The sequence below is a fragment of the Vanderwaltozyma polyspora genome, genomic scaffold (genome assembly GCF_000150035.1).
Source record: "Vanderwaltozyma polyspora DSM 70294 KpolScaffold289 genomic scaffold, whole genome shotgun sequence".
Lineage (NCBI taxonomy): Eukaryota > Fungi > Ascomycota > Saccharomycetes > Saccharomycetales > Saccharomycetaceae > Vanderwaltozyma > Vanderwaltozyma polyspora.
The window spans coordinates 3,034-18,908 of NW_001834533.1; the positions used below are offsets into that span (position 1 = coordinate 3,034).

General features: G+C 31.0%; 3 protein-coding genes and 1 non-coding gene across 4 annotated transcripts; all 4 read left to right on the top strand.

The window, feature by feature from the left end:
* Window positions 1-5,218: 5,218 nt before the first annotated feature.
* Kpol_289p1 (uncharacterized protein) lies at window positions 5,219-6,442 on the top strand (the record flags this gene model as incomplete). Its single annotated transcript, XM_001642384.1, has 1 exon — window positions 5,219-6,442. One exon carries the CDS (start codon window positions 5,219-5,221, stop codon window positions 6,440-6,442), a length of 1,224 nt encoding a protein of 407 aa, XP_001642434.1.
* A 928-nt stretch (window positions 6,443-7,370) lies between these two features.
* Window positions 7,371-8,912, top strand: THR4 (threonine synthase THR4; the record flags this gene model as incomplete). The annotated part of the gene is made up of 1 exon (XM_001642385.1): window positions 7,371-8,912. One exon carries the CDS (start codon window positions 7,371-7,373, stop codon window positions 8,910-8,912), a length of 1,542 nt encoding a protein of 513 aa, XP_001642435.1.
* Window positions 8,913-11,810: 2,898 nt separating this feature from the next.
* Window positions 11,811-13,652, top strand: TVS1 (Tvs1p; the record flags this gene model as incomplete). The annotated part of the gene is made up of 1 exon (XM_001642386.1): window positions 11,811-13,652. One exon carries the CDS (start codon window positions 11,811-11,813, stop codon window positions 13,650-13,652), a length of 1,842 nt encoding a protein of 613 aa, XP_001642436.1.
* A 1,843-nt stretch (window positions 13,653-15,495) lies between these two features.
* Window positions 15,496-15,607, top strand: Kpol_289trna1. Its single transcript has 2 exons — window positions 15,496-15,533; window positions 15,562-15,607. It is a non-coding gene; the product is annotated as a tRNA-Ser (tRNA).
* The last annotated feature ends 268 nt before the right edge of the window (window positions 15,608-15,875 follow it).

The window sequence follows — 15,875 nt, forward strand, 5'->3', positions numbered from 1 at the left end:
ACAAGTATAATAAACAGATATGCAATCCACTCAAGTTGAAAACAAAGACAACCAAAAGTACGTCGACAACTCTGCTTTCTACCAAGAAATCACTTGTGTCATTGCCTAAACTTATTGTTTAGTGTAACAACTCAATCTTTATTTTTGTTAATTATACCTTCTATTATGATAGGGACCTAATATAAAATTATATAATTATAATATACTTTTAAATAGATTTTAATCTAATAGAATTTTTTTTAAACATCAAACTAATATTTTTTTTTTGTATTGAGATGACAGTCATTCCCAGATGTTAACAAAAACGTATATATATTTAAATTCCAAAAGTAATATCATTAAATCAAAGCCGAGCTTTATAGATACAAATCATCCTAAATCTCATTTCAAATTGAAAAAAACCCGATGGCATCAAGCTGAAATAATAATGTATCTTGTATCCAGGAAGGTTGTTGAAACCTCCTCTATCAATCCTTGTAGCATAAGGTGAAACTTTTTATATTTCTTGATTCGGAAAGGACAGCCTCGAGACCCGAAATAGGAAAGTTTCTACAGCAATTTCTTACAGGTGTGGATTAACGAATTTCTCAAGGTCAATGAACTACAAGATCTCTTAGAAACTCAATTAGAATGGTGATAGGGAAAGGAAAAGCTACGAGAACTGTTGGATTCGCTAAGGATTTGAAAGTCAGCTACAACGATTTCTGATTTTGTTTCATAATGACAAATATGTCACGTCATCATATTTGGAACTCTTATTTATTCTATAGTAATAATCAGGGACACCCATTTCGGTGTCTATCGAGAACAACATTCAGTTACTACAATTTCTTTTTTGAACTTATGTAAATGTTTTGCAATTTAGCTGTGATTTCTTTTTCTGTTGAGAAGCTGAATACAAAATTTTCTCCAAGTTTCTAATAATTTTAGAATTATGACAGCAATATTTACGATAAATGGAAATTAATAGCACATAGTTTTGATTAATTAGAGATTTGTGTTGTTAATTTCCAAATATATCAACTTTAGATCCCTAGTATCGTAATTTTCTATAACAGTAGTAGCTAGCAATCAACCAATTCATTTCGAATGGTAGTTATTTTTGAAGTGACAGCTGTAAGATGCTAATAGGAGTAATAAAAATTAACGAGTAACCTTCATCTCTTAATTTAAGTTTCAAATATATTCATATAAAATGAAATATAAAATTTATTTTTGTTTGAGTCCAAGAATTCTTTCTCTCGTAAAAATATTTTTATATAGGGAAATAAAAAAATCATACTGAAAACATCCAATATAACTAACAATAATGCAATCCACTCAAACTGAAAACAAAGATAACCACACCGAAGTCAACAACTGCGGTTTTTACCAAGATATCGACTGTGTCATTGCCTAAACTTTTCGTTTAGTGTAATATTCTAGTTAATATTCTAGTATTTATCTAAGTTTCAGATATTGTATGGTTTAAAAATTATTTACTATATTAGATAAATTTATTTATTTCTTACATAGTCTTTTATACTGTTCTAATAAATTTTTTTTTTTTCATATTCTATCAAGTCCTATATTTTTAAAGAACAAAGCTGGTCGAGATGATTACAACCACTAACTAGAGGTTAATATAAAATTAATTGTAATTCAATAGATCATGAAAATCCAATTATTAGACAAGAATTTCCTAACACCTAAAGAATCTTGAATCAATGTCTTCGAAGCCTCAAATTATGAAGAAATTATGGATGCTGTTGGTCCATCAGAGTTGAAATCGAACGATAACCAAAGAAATTAATAGAGAATATTATAACTGCAACTAATAAACATAAATGCATGTAGTAGAATATCAAGTATAAAATCCAACAGAACTCAATATGATCAGATCCACGAGGTAAGCCCGAGGTACACATATGCTATTCAATTGATTTATTTTATTTACTATCATAGATCCCTCATTCGCTTTTGAATTATAATTTCACAACAATAAATTAATTGCTGGAGGAATGAGTCTATCATCGAAAGGAGATATTATAATTCTCCTAGAACGGCAAACATATTTTACTTTTATTAGCCATTGAATTTGTAAGATATAGTTAATAAATAAGGGGAGTCTAAGTATTGATAACTGACCCCCATAAGTTGGGCAATATCCCGAACTTATAATAATCTAATGCCAATAGTTACCAAAAATATAGGTAAATTTATCAATCATAGCCTTTTTGTAGGCGTTCAACGAGATCTACAACATTCTATCATATATGTCTTCCTCAGGATTATATTTTAAAAATCTCTTTTTGCAAAAAACCATCATCTCATTTTATTAGTTCAAGAAAATGCAAGGTCTGCTATGATATGATATATTATTTTATGTTAACAAATGTTTTTGCGAATGATCAGTCCAGTGTCTCTAAGGAGCCAGAATCCACGATTTGATAAACATAAAAACCAAGTCATTCATAATCTCGATTTAGAGACCATAAGCAAAAATAGTTTTAAAAAATATACAATGAGTCTAATTTTGGTAATTTATCCAACTTTCCAATCAAAAAAATCGTTCCATTCTATATATTATAATAATGATATAAAGGAAGATATACCACCTAACAAAGTAACGATAATGCAACCAAGTCAAATAGAAAAGAAAAACAACTTTTACTGTGGCCACGGTGACCAAATCTACAATACCGGTATATACTAAAACATCGATTGTGTCATTGCTTGAGTGTTCAAGACAGTTGTTGCACAGATGTTTATATTGCCAAACAACTGCTATTCTATGGTTTAAGTCAATATTCTTGTATAAATTGTATGTAGTTAGTTACCTTACACATCATAAATAGCTAATACATTAATGATACTTTTTCTAATATGATCAAAATAAATATCTATCTATATATATTCGAGTTTACAATACATGGACTAATCTGAATGATTTTCAATAAGCACGATAGAACGAAAAAATATCTCAAGAAGTAGGCAATTTCGGAACCCCTTACAGCTGTCATTGCCATTACAAATTCTAAGATTTGTTTCACCAGAGTATCTCCCGTACTATTCCTGGTAACTAATTCGAATTAAGAGTTTCATTCCCCCATCTCAATCTTGGTTAGATGGCAATTAAAATGACAATCAGGACCTGAAATGATAATAATTGGATACCTCCTAATACCTTGTTTCAAATTATATTTTTATTACATCACTAAATTAAAAAGCGGTGCAAACTAGCCAAAGCAGTTTGAATATTTTCTTAGCATGACTTATTTTTTGGGTAAACATTACATACATCATCATTGCAGGAACGAACCTACCGAGAAAAGGAATGTCCAAAAAAGTACTGATATTAGCATAAAAAGTCTAGACTTTAATAAACAAATGTCTACCCACTTGAATAGGTTAATTTACCAATTCTTACTTGAAGGAGAAATTATGCTATTATGTCAATTATATATTTCTTCTTAGGGGAAAATCTTCTGATTATGTCTGTACAACTAAAGAAAGTTTATGTATAGAATTGTGTATCTCATTAAAAGTAAAACAAAACCATTTTAGATCAGTAAAATTGGTGTGAAATTTGAAACACCAGAGACAAGAAAAATAAAAAATACAAGGGATTACATTAAGGAATCGTAAAAGACCCTACTAAAATTGCTTCCTTGAATATTATTAGACTTTGAGCTTGCTGCTTTAAAAATACTTAAAATTACTCTAATTAGTAAAAATAGAATACAAAATTATATAAATATCTTTACATCAACAAAATATGAAACATATTCTTTTTGATATTAAAATTAAGATTTAGTTGTAGTTGGAAGATTTTGATGGAGGTGACATAATTGTATATTTTATCTAGGAAATTATAATTATGTCATTAGAATAGAACTTGTCTAAAATAGGAAAGTACGTCCCATGGGGCTTCAATTTATATGTTAATACGTTAAATTTTAAAATTAATAGAGGTCATAAATTTATAATTTTTTTTGACATATAAATAGGAGACATATATTTTAGTATATGAAAATATTTTAGTTCAATTCTATTCCAATTCATATTTAGAAATAAAAAAAAACCATACTAAATCAATAAGTATAATAATTCAATATGCAACCAACTCAAACTGAAAACAAAGATCAATTCTTCAAGGAAGTCAACAACTCTGGTTTCTACCAAGACCAAGTTTGTGTCATTGCTTAAACCACTTTGGTTACATCATTGAACACAATTTTTATTTACCCAATGTATATCAACTAACATTATTTTAATATAAATAATGTTATATATAAAATAATTATATAATAGTATTTAAATTTTATATTTGTTAATCGATATACATTTTTTTTTTACTCTATTCGCATCCATTCTCATTTTTAAAATGAATCGTTGTAATGACAACCGATTTCCATTGGCTTCCTTATATACCAATTCAAATTTACCGTTTATTTTAAGCGCGGACAATATTGCCAGAAATCCATGGAATTACCCTGTCTAAGGATTACTCCAATTTTTGAGTTTTTGTGACATGTTTAAATATATATATGTATATATTCTTCAATCGGAGTTGCTAAATATATTGAAAAGGTATAAGAAGGTGCCTAAATTAGTTCATTAATTAATTGTTTGCTTTTTGATTTAGTTCCTAATTTCCAGTTCCAATCTTTTAAATAGCTGTTTTTTTAGTTTTAATAAGCTAAATAGACATCATGAATGGTGTTTAGTTACGATTATATATGCTTGTATCCTATTTATCAATTTATAGATGTTGTATATTTAATTATATATTATGTGGGGAGCCATAATTATATAAGACTCCATATTCATATGACAATCACGTGGTGCACATGTTTTAGATTTCGAGAACACACCAGGAAATGGATAAGGTAGTGGAACAAGGCAACAAAGCTGATGAACGAACGATGGCAAGCAAAAAAAAATACAATATGCAGAGGTTGTTAGTCGTTTTAACCGGCCCAAGAGAGAGAGAGACAGAGAGAGAGAAAATGGAAAAATATATGTTCATTAGACTCCAAAAAAAAATACTTGAAATTAAAGAAGATTGATTATTAAATGGTTCGAATTTTAATTTTATCAATTTTAGTTACTTAGTTCAATTAGAAGTTTTAAATAGCTCCTTTTTTCTTCGTTTAAAGATCATAAGAACAAGCAAAGACTAGATTGGTTCAATTCAATAGATTTAATTTAGTTCTTCTCCCCCCATTCAAAAAAGATGAGTGCTATTCTAGAACCTTTGGTTAGAGTTGTCGAATACGTCGAATCATTAAATGCTGAATATTTATCTAAATCCAGTGATGAATTGAAGGCAATGACCCTTTTCGAAAGGGCTTCCATTTATGATTGGAGATTTGAAATGACTTGTACCGTTATTTTAATTTTGGTATATTTAATGTACTTCATTGGTATCTCAACTAACAAACGCCATGCAAACAGGTTATTCAAAAAGTTTAACTCATATTTGAAGAATGACCTGGAATTTTCTCGTGTTGCTTTCACTGATTATGAAGGTAAACAACAAGAATATTTAGATCAACATCAATATAGCTGGTTTACTACTTTTGCTACTGGTAGATCATCTATTGAAAGTATTACTATGAGAGCTCATTTATTACCTCGTAGCAATCTATTGTCTATTATATTCGAATATGCTATTGCTTATTTCTTCCCATCTTTGGCTGTGCGTGATTTGGACGAATTCGCACAAGTTATTATTAAGCCAAATGGTGTTTATGCCGCTAATGCTGATTCTAAAATAAACGCTAATGCTGGTGAAATATTGGGTAAACTTCAATTTATTACTTCAATTGTCAACAAAGATGTTATGAATGATTCACGTAGCAATAACTACTTCTTATCCTTGACCCATACAAGTGAAAGTGATAAATTACCAGTCGAATATGTATACATGTCTGAAGCTAATCAATTCAATGGATTTTTCCACCACTACATTAAAGAAACTACTTTAAATCCATTATTGAAAAATTGTTCAAGATTCTTACAATTTATTAGTTTCACCGATTTGCCAATTGAAAAACCTTTAACTCAAAAACTATTTGATCAGAATCAATCTCCAAAGTGTATTATTCGTGTCAAATTCCCAAAGAGCAACGAAGAAATCGAGTTATTGCAAAAATTGGTATCATCTATAGTTGAAGTTTTTGACAACTGTACCCGCGATTTAATCCAAGATTCTAGTAATAAATTTTTAACTAATGATTTATTAAAGAAATCTGTCACCTTCCGTTCCCAAGAAATTGACAGAATTAATAAATTAATGAAACAAGCTGAATTAGAGGTAGCAAAAGAAAAGAAGTTAGAATTAGAAAAAGAGAGAAGACGCCAATTGAAAGAATCTGGTGAATTATCCAAGATTGACCAGAAAATGAAAGAGAAAAGAGAAAGACGTCAAAGAAACAAACAGAGAGTTAAGATGTAAATGATAAAAGCAAATAAAATAAAATGGAAAATGACAATTTTAAATATTATATACTTAAAAAACCCAGAATTGTCAGCACTTTTTTCTTTTATTCTTTCCTACCATCCATCATCTATTTTACAAAGATAAATTCTGTACCCCCCCTCATATCATGTCCATTAGTTTCAAATCTAATCCTTTGTTCGAGGACTTTTTATAACATATAATAGAACTATCATACTTAAATATATTTTATTTATTTACTTATATATTTACAGATAGAGAGACGACTCTTCTTCAATCAAGACCAACAAACAGAGAACCCACAGTAAAAGGATGTCATTTCGATATACTTTAATTACCAAACTAATACACTCCATGTAATAAAATTAATCAGATAAGAAAACTATCAATCTGGCATTATTGATTCTAATAAAATAAAACTGAAGAATTACAGTTCAATCGATCCAAGTTACATTATTACGGTGACACCAACGACAACATAAATGGAAAGATCAAAGGGATCATTCTTTAATAACTTTAGTCACATGATCATTTCATTATTTTTTTATAGTGAAGCCAAAAGAAAAAAAAAATTATTATGGAAAAAGCCGTTTTACTAAGAAATTTCGAAAAGGTCTCATCATTCTTCCGCGATTTTTCACATCGTCATCGTCATCATCATCATCATCATCGATGACAACAGAAAATTTCAGAGGTCTTCGAAATTGGGTTAGATGATTTATGAGTAATCTTGATTAAGAAGGTTTTTTCAAGATGAAATTTAGATTATTATAATGTTTGGAAAGCAGGTTTTACCATATTAACCTGTTCTACTTGTTGCTTCTATATCGGCTTATTTTAAATCCTTTTGTTGATAACTAAGTGTTAACAATCAATTTAGGAGTATTGTTCAACGGACGATATAACCACATCAATTTATTCAACAATGGCTTCATCATCTCAAGTCTACAGATCAACTAGATCATCATCTAAGGATACTAAATCATTCGAAGAAGCTGTTATCCAAGGTTTAGCTTCTGATGGTGGTTTATTCATCCCTCCAGTCATCCCACAGGTATCTAAGGACACTTTATTTAATAAATGGTCAAAATTATCATTTCAAGAGTTAGCTTTTGAAATTATGAGATTATACATCTCTTCAAGTGAAATTTCTGATAGTGAATTGAAAGTTCTAGTCGAGAATTCTTATTCCACTTTCCGTTCTTCAGAAGTTACTCCATTGGCCAAAAATATTACTGGTAACAAAGAAAATTTGCATGTACTAGAACTATTTCATGGTCCAACTTATGCTTTTAAAGATGTTGCTTTACAATTTGTTGGTAACTTATTCGAATTCTTTTTGCAAAGACATAACAGTAACTTACCAGAATCTGAAAAGAAGAAATTGACTGTTGTTGGTGCTACTTCTGGTGATACTGGTTCTGCTGCTATCTACGGTTTACGTGGTAAAAAGGATGTATCTGTTTTCATCTTATATCCAACAGGCAGAATTTCACCAATCCAAGAAGAACAAATGACCACTGTGGAGGATAAGAATGTCCAAACTCTATCGGTTAAAGGTACTTTTGATAACTGTCAAGATATTGTCAAAGCTATCTTTGGTGATAAAGAATTTAATGAAAGACACAACGTTGGTGCAGTTAATTCTATTAACTGGGCAAGAATTTTAGCCCAAATAACTTACTATTTTTACTCTTACTTCAAAGCTACTGGTGGTGTTGAAGGGAAAGTTAAATTCGTTGTTCCAAGTGGTAACTTTGGTGATATATTAGCTGGTTACTTCGCCAAGCAAATGGGTTTACCTGTTGAAAAATTAGTCATTGCTACCAATGAAAATGATATTTTGGACAGATTCTTAAAGACCGGTTATTATGAAAGATCTGACAAAGTCGCTGCCACACTCTCCCCAGCTATGGATATCTTAATTTCTTCTAACTTTGAAAGATTGTTATGGTTCTTAGCAAGAGAATACGAAGCTAATAATGATGACATAAAGGCGGGTTCTATTGTAAATAATTGGTTCCAGCAATTGAGGGAACAAGGTAAATTCCAAGTGGATAACAAGATTATTGATGGCGCTAGAAAAGATTTCGATTCCGAAAGAGTTTCTAACGAAGAAACAACAAAGACAATTGCAGAAATCTACGAAAGATCTACTAACCCATCTAAATATATCATTGACCCACATACATCTGTTGGTATTTGCGCTGCTGAAAGAATCATTGCAAAGGATAAGGATAACACCATTCATTATATTTCTTTATCCACTGCCCACCCAGCTAAGTTCGCTGACGCTGTCAATGAATCTCTAGGAAAATTCTCTGGATATTCATTTGAAAAAGACGTTTTGCCATTAGAACTAAAGAAATTGTCCACTTTGCCAAAGAGATTAAAGTTCGTTGAAAGAGCTGATGTCGAATTAGTTAAAGCCTCAATTGAAGAAGAATTAACAAAGATGAAACTTTAATATAATAGACTTATAAAATCTTCAAAACTCTTATGTTTCAAAATTTTTTGTTTTCAAAATCATCCCACTCAGTCAATAGTTCATTGGAATGAACCTTTAGTCTTTGTTTTAAAACCCTCAGGTTATGTAAACCATATTATATAAACCTCAAATATATCACAAATCTCTCTATATGTATACCTCGGAATATTCAATTTGTATGAATTTCCTTAATAAAATATCAAGAATCATACCAAACTTGACCGATATGTGGAAGGGTTAATATTCTTTCTTCTGTACTAAGGATACAATTGAGGTGTAATTCAACTTACTTCAAAAACAGATTTTGCTCGTAAACTTAATTTCTGGTGGAATGGCTAAAAATATATAGTTTTAATGTACAAATAAAAGATAAATCTTGATATGAGCTAGTTAACCTTAGAAATGTTAGTTCAATTGCTCAAACAAGAATGTTTAGTATCCGTTAGAGTGTCAACATAAAATAACACCCGTGCTAGTTTTAACTTTAATCGCAAGAAGCAAGGAACTAATCTATATATGTGTATGTAGTAGCTCAAATATGAAATTAAAAGTGAAACAAGATTAATAGAAACACAAGAACCGAGATAATTGCTTGTAGATTAAGCCAATGTGATATGAACTGGCAGCTGAAATAATCTTATAGTTTTTAATATCTCAAATGTACTAAACTAAATTAATTTAATAAAGGTTCTTGAGAAGAAAATAACATAGCAAAACCAACATGCAAGATTACGAGAAAATTTGAGGTGTGAGAATGGCTGAATAGATCTGGCATAATCTCAATTCTAATTTTATCTATTGGGTTGCAACTCAAAGAATTTTTTTTCGTCATTTCTATTTCCATATTCAAAGTAAAGGTTTCTTGTAATTTCTTACCTGATAGAGAGACACAGGGGTCTCCAAATCACTTGGGAAAAAGAGGGCGAGCCTACAGACAGACCTATCGGTTACTCAACACATCCCTATCTTCAAATACTCCTAGACCATATATATACACATCTAGCCCAACTACATAAATCATACAAATGAAAATATCCAGTCATATAACAGTAAATTTACTACAATTGAACAAAATTTGGCTGGATGCCAATACTGTCAATTTAATCATCCATCCCACCACCCAAGTAACCTAAACCCCAATAGTACATCTACAAGATCAGATGAGTGTAAAATGAGCCCTTTTCACTACCCTTAACCTAAGAGTTAATGAAAAAATGCATTTCAGTTGTTAGTCTCATGTAGAAGAAGGTGTGAGTCGCTGCCCTCGCTCTCCCAATCAATCAAGACATTGATTGATGTAGTGGACCCATCGTCTTTCTATCCATTGAAGTCAGAGTTGGTTGTATCGCTTCTTATAAATTTTGTCAAATCCCAGAACAGTCTAGTGCACGTAGTCCAGCGTAGTATACCACTACCACACTAGGATAGAGGCACTTGCAAAAGGAAACCAGGTTTGACAGACCAACCATCAAGGCCCACAAGAGAGATGGAAAGAGATGATAGAGTATCCCCAAACCCTAAACCATCATTTCCCAATTGACTCTCTTTTACTCTTCTTGGATTGGATATCATCACTATAACTTGTAGCTGTAGTAGATTATTATATCAATACCAAAAGTGTTGATGTTACTGAACCAGAGGGGAGGGGAGGGGGGAGATAGTTGGTGGGAAAAGACCTACACCCAGGGTAGAAAGAGAGAGAGATCAATTGATGTAGCCAATGCTATATATTTTTAAAACACCCCAGCACATCTTGTACAATCTAGTTGTTATTGTTACTATCTTGGTCCTCACTTAGGCAAACTCGACGAACTAGACTAACATCCGTTGTAGTCAGTATATAAGCTTAGTTCTTCACAAGGTCAGTTCAGGTAATGGCAAGAACAAGCAAGAGATGGGAATGGATATAGGTTTCTTTTAAATTTAGAACCACACAAACAAGCAAGCAAGCACACATATGCTTACTTGTATGGTTTTACTAGTTCCTGTTATGATCGATGCCTTCTCCAAACTGTAAACACTCGGTTTTTAATGCTTGGCTTTTTATCTGCCTATCCAATTGATGCTTATTTAGCTAACTGAATTGTTCTTATGTTCCAGTTATAGCTATATATCAATAGTCGTCGTATCGTTAAGATGATAGAGATGGATGATAGAGACAGATACTTGGATGGATGGCTGTAGAGAGAGCATTTTATTATTATTTTGTATTAAGTATTATGTTTAATTTAGTAATAATGCGTAAACTGGCTCCATTCCATTCCATTCAGTAGATTATTACTAGATTATCAAATTTTGTTCACTAGGCCAGCTGATGAAACAGAGAGTATATAAGTGGTCAGAGATTACCGTTGACTTGTTAGGTTTGAAGGGATACCTCTCTCTATATTCTTGTTCATTCGTTTATTTTTTTCTAATTGTTAAAATTGGTTTAATTGATGGAATATATTCAACTTATTTGGTCTAGCTGTTTTGGATGAGTCCCTCCGTAAATTAGATACAACTGCTTACGACAGAATCACCTACACCACTAGATACGTAAAAGTTTAATTCCGTTTATAATTTTATTACTTATTACTAATAATTTACTATTTAAGTATTCAAGTATTTGACATTTAAATTACTTGATAGTCATTGTATTAATTACTTATTTATTTATTACCATTGACTAAAAAGAAACAGTCTGAACTGAACTTGGTGAATTGACAGAGAGTCGCCAAGGTTCAATTCCAACTTGGAACTAGAAAGTAAACGCTAGTTGGCGTTTGTTTGTTTGTTTGTTCTATTTTATTTAATACTGTTTAATTGTTTTAGATTGAACCCTTGCCTCCCCTACCTCCCCCAATAACAGCCAATCATCATACAATTCATTCAATCATGCTTATCAGTTATAAACTTCATTTAGTTTGGCTCTCTTTGGCCATTGGAAGTGCATTGGCTCATGATGGCCATCACGATGAAACGATGTCTTCTGCCCAAAATATGAATAATGACAATAACCAACATCTAATCGCTAATACCACTATTAATATAATACCAACTCCTTATCCAATGACTCACGCCCATGGCTTACCAATACTGCAACATTCTGATCTAAATAAAGCCCAAAGATTATACTGGGAAAGTTATAATACAACTACTTATTTCACTACCGACGCTGGTAATAAATTTGCATTGAAATACCATATTTTAACTATCACCTCTTCTCTATTTTTCCTATACCCAATCTGTTTGATGTTAAATAATATAAGTTCAGGTTGGTATATCCCTGTATTGACTTTGCATTTCATAACAATACTATCCTCATTATTCTCATTATCAATTTTCCTATCCTCTCTATCAAATATGGAAGATCTATATCCAAATAATTTATACAAGAAGTCCTCGATCATTCTACTGTTTTTGATATCTCTGCATTACTTCTCCGCAATAATTTCAAAAACCTTTAAATGGTTATCCAATAATTACAAGTTTGACAATGATAAACAATTGAATACAAACTCATTCATACCATTAGATAGTTATGATCATGATAATACCTCCGATTCTTCCAATTTCATCTCTGACGTAACACCAGAGAATGACATAGACTCAACTTTAACCATCCAAGATAATCCAATCGACATTGAACATAGTCCAAGCTCTTTACGTGGGGTCCACGGCTCCAGCACCAGGTTTAATAATGGAAAGGGTGCTCATAACAGTAAATTGGCCCTAAAAATATCAAATATACCAATTATTAGAAGAATTTCTTTGAAATTTGGTATGGTCTTCAATTTATTATTTAATATCCTAAACTATCCAATGCTAGTTTATCTGTTCTTTAATTTTACTACAGGCTTGGCTGTTGGTAATTTATTTGGTAAAGCTCAACGTATCTTCAACTTGTTGGCTCATTGGATCAAAGGTGGTGTTTTTGTCATACTAGGTGTAATTTCATTAGCACGTTACTGTGGATTTGGAGCTAAATGGGGTTGGGCTTGGAATAAAGTTATTATTTACAATAATGAATTCGAAAAACATAAATTATTTTCAATTATACCAATCCCCAGAGGTACAATTACAATGGAAGGTATCGAATCCTTTTTAATATTTTTTTATGGCTCTACAAATGTATTTTTGGAACATTTGGCGGGTGCTGGTGGTGCTTGGTCAGCTAAGGACCTACAGCACGTCTCAATTGCCTTCATGTTTATTGGTACTGGCTTATGTGGTTTATTAGCTGAATTCAAATTAAATAAATTAAGATATATCCAAGCATCTCAATATCTAAAAGACCAAAATAGTATCGATTCCATTTATGCATTTTCTCCAGGCTATTCCATGAATCCATTCCCTGCATTTACAATATTCTGGACTGGTATTTTAATGTCTCAACATGCACAAGCTTCGCAGACATCTACAAGTGTTCATATACAATGGGGGAATCTATTATCTTATGGTTCATTTTTCAGATTGTTTACATTTTTAATCCTATATTTTGAACCTAAAAGTGATTTTGAAACTCCAAAACCTTTTACTGAATTGATCACCTCTTTCTGTATGTTAGCAGGAGGATTAATCTTCATGGAATCTACGGATCAAGTTATAGAAGGTATGGAATATAGAGGATACACCCCAATGTTTACTTTCAATATCAGTGTAGGTATGGTCACTTTGGTAATGGCTTGGGAAATGATAATTTTCTTCTGGAGAGATTATTTGAAAACAAGAAGATAAGTTCATTAACTTGAACACTGCAGATAGATCCTTAAATTTTATTTGCAATTTGATACTAATGATAAACTCTGATTTTATTTGTACCATTATTAAAATAAATATTAATCTAAATTTATCATTAATAATTTTTAATGAATTAATGCTAACAACAAACAAAGTTTTGAATGGGGCAATATTTCCTATTACCAATTCTACAGCTTCAAAAGGTCTTGCTGGATATTTATCTGATTAATATATGTGCTCATATATTACTATTAATAGATATAATCTATTAACAGTAAAAATCAAATCTATTTATTTAATTACATATTAGAGTATTAATGTAATGTATTTTCTACAATAAAGATCATCCAAAGAAAGATGACAGGCGGCATTGACGTTAGCATGATTTATTTTTATGTTGAATACGATTAGTATGTACTATTTTAATATATTTCAAGTTTACAAATTTGATTAATACTATGAATAGAGAAACCAACTGTCACATTTGAGAGGGTATATGATTGAGTTAATTCACATTGATACCTAATTCCAAGAGCAATAGGATCCGTTCTTCAATAATTGTTACATAAAAAAGAGATATGTTCAAAACTCTCACTTTTTTAATGTATCTAACTCTTTTCATATAGATTTGAAACAAATAATGAGGGCTTGCCAGAAATTATTATTCTTTTGTTTCGATGAAAATGGCTGTAATTGTTGAAATTGTTGATCATTTTTAATAGGTGACATATTTCTTAAATTATATTTCTCCGTGAGGATTTTATATATAATATAAAATAATAATATAAATATGTAAAGGTAATCTTGGAAATCAAATCATCCTAATCTTGGGATTAGTGTCCGTATTTATACGTTTAATCTTTGATCTCAAAATCTTATAATTACTAATCATTTATTCTAACAATTCCTTGCACTCTCACTCAAGTATTTTAGTTCATTGGTAATTTACCAATAATATTCTTTTTATTTTGTTTCTAGAATGTTCTACAGTATTGCAAACAATCAATAACCTGATTTTTAGTAATTACCTGATTAGCCATTGTCTTACTGTTAGTAATTCGATTTATATTATCTTGTAATTTTTATTTACGTTCCATTATCAAAGATATATCTATGACGCAATGAACATTATTTAATAAAGTTGCTGACATTGGTCATGTGACTTTTTCTTATAAAGCCATATTACCATGTCTCACGAGTGTTTGTCCGAACCGAAAACTCTTCAAGGTATCTTGAAGTATAAAAGAAGAATATATATAGTAATATAACAAGTAACTATTGTAGAGAATCATGTTGTGGTTTTTCTACCGAATCGTTCATAGTAATAGATTCTTTATTTATTTCCAAGGACATTCTTAATAAGTTGATATTGATCCGGTGTATTAAAGTATATAATATACACATGGGAATATAATTAACATGACAAGTGTCAATTAAGATCTTGTCATTTCTTATATAAAGTGTTGGAAAAGTTTTAACGTCAGAAATAACACTTTCGTGTAAAGTAACATTTCTTTATCCTATATGAATAATGTCGTAATACGTATATATCACGTGTTACCTCATAATTCTGACAACTATGTATAAAACTAAAAGAACGATCCAGTTATCTAGTAACAGAGTGACCACAATGAGCCAACGTAATCCTACAAACCAGTAAAAGTGGTCACGTGTGAGTGGAAATAAGGAACATTCTGGAACCTTCTAGGTCAGAACAGTAATAACTGAAACCTTTGGAGTAATATCATAAAATGATAGTAAATGTAGTTAGAAAGGGGAAATAAAACCAAAATACATCCAACATCAAAAGAATTATTGAGTTATAAAATTCGATTTTCACGGCACTATGGCCGAGTGGTTAAGGCGAAAGACTCGAATGTGTTTTATTTAAACAAATGAGTTCGGCTATCTCTGGGGCTCTGCCCGCGCTGGTTCAAATCCTGCTGGTGTCGATTAAATTTTTTTTGGATATTCCATTTTTGCGAAGTAAATATGGGATCCGAGATGTCCAAAAAACCTCTTTTCCATAACTAGGGGGGCCAAAAAAATAACTGAATCGGCGATGGGTTTTTGGGAATTAAACTTTCAAAAACCCAAAATATTTCTATGCGGAGTGGGTTTATACCCTACATTGGATAAAATTCTCTAAAAGAAAATCTTGGATTCTCCCTTATTTAAAAAAAATAAGATCCTTTTAAGGGTCCCAAAAGAGGGTCTCTA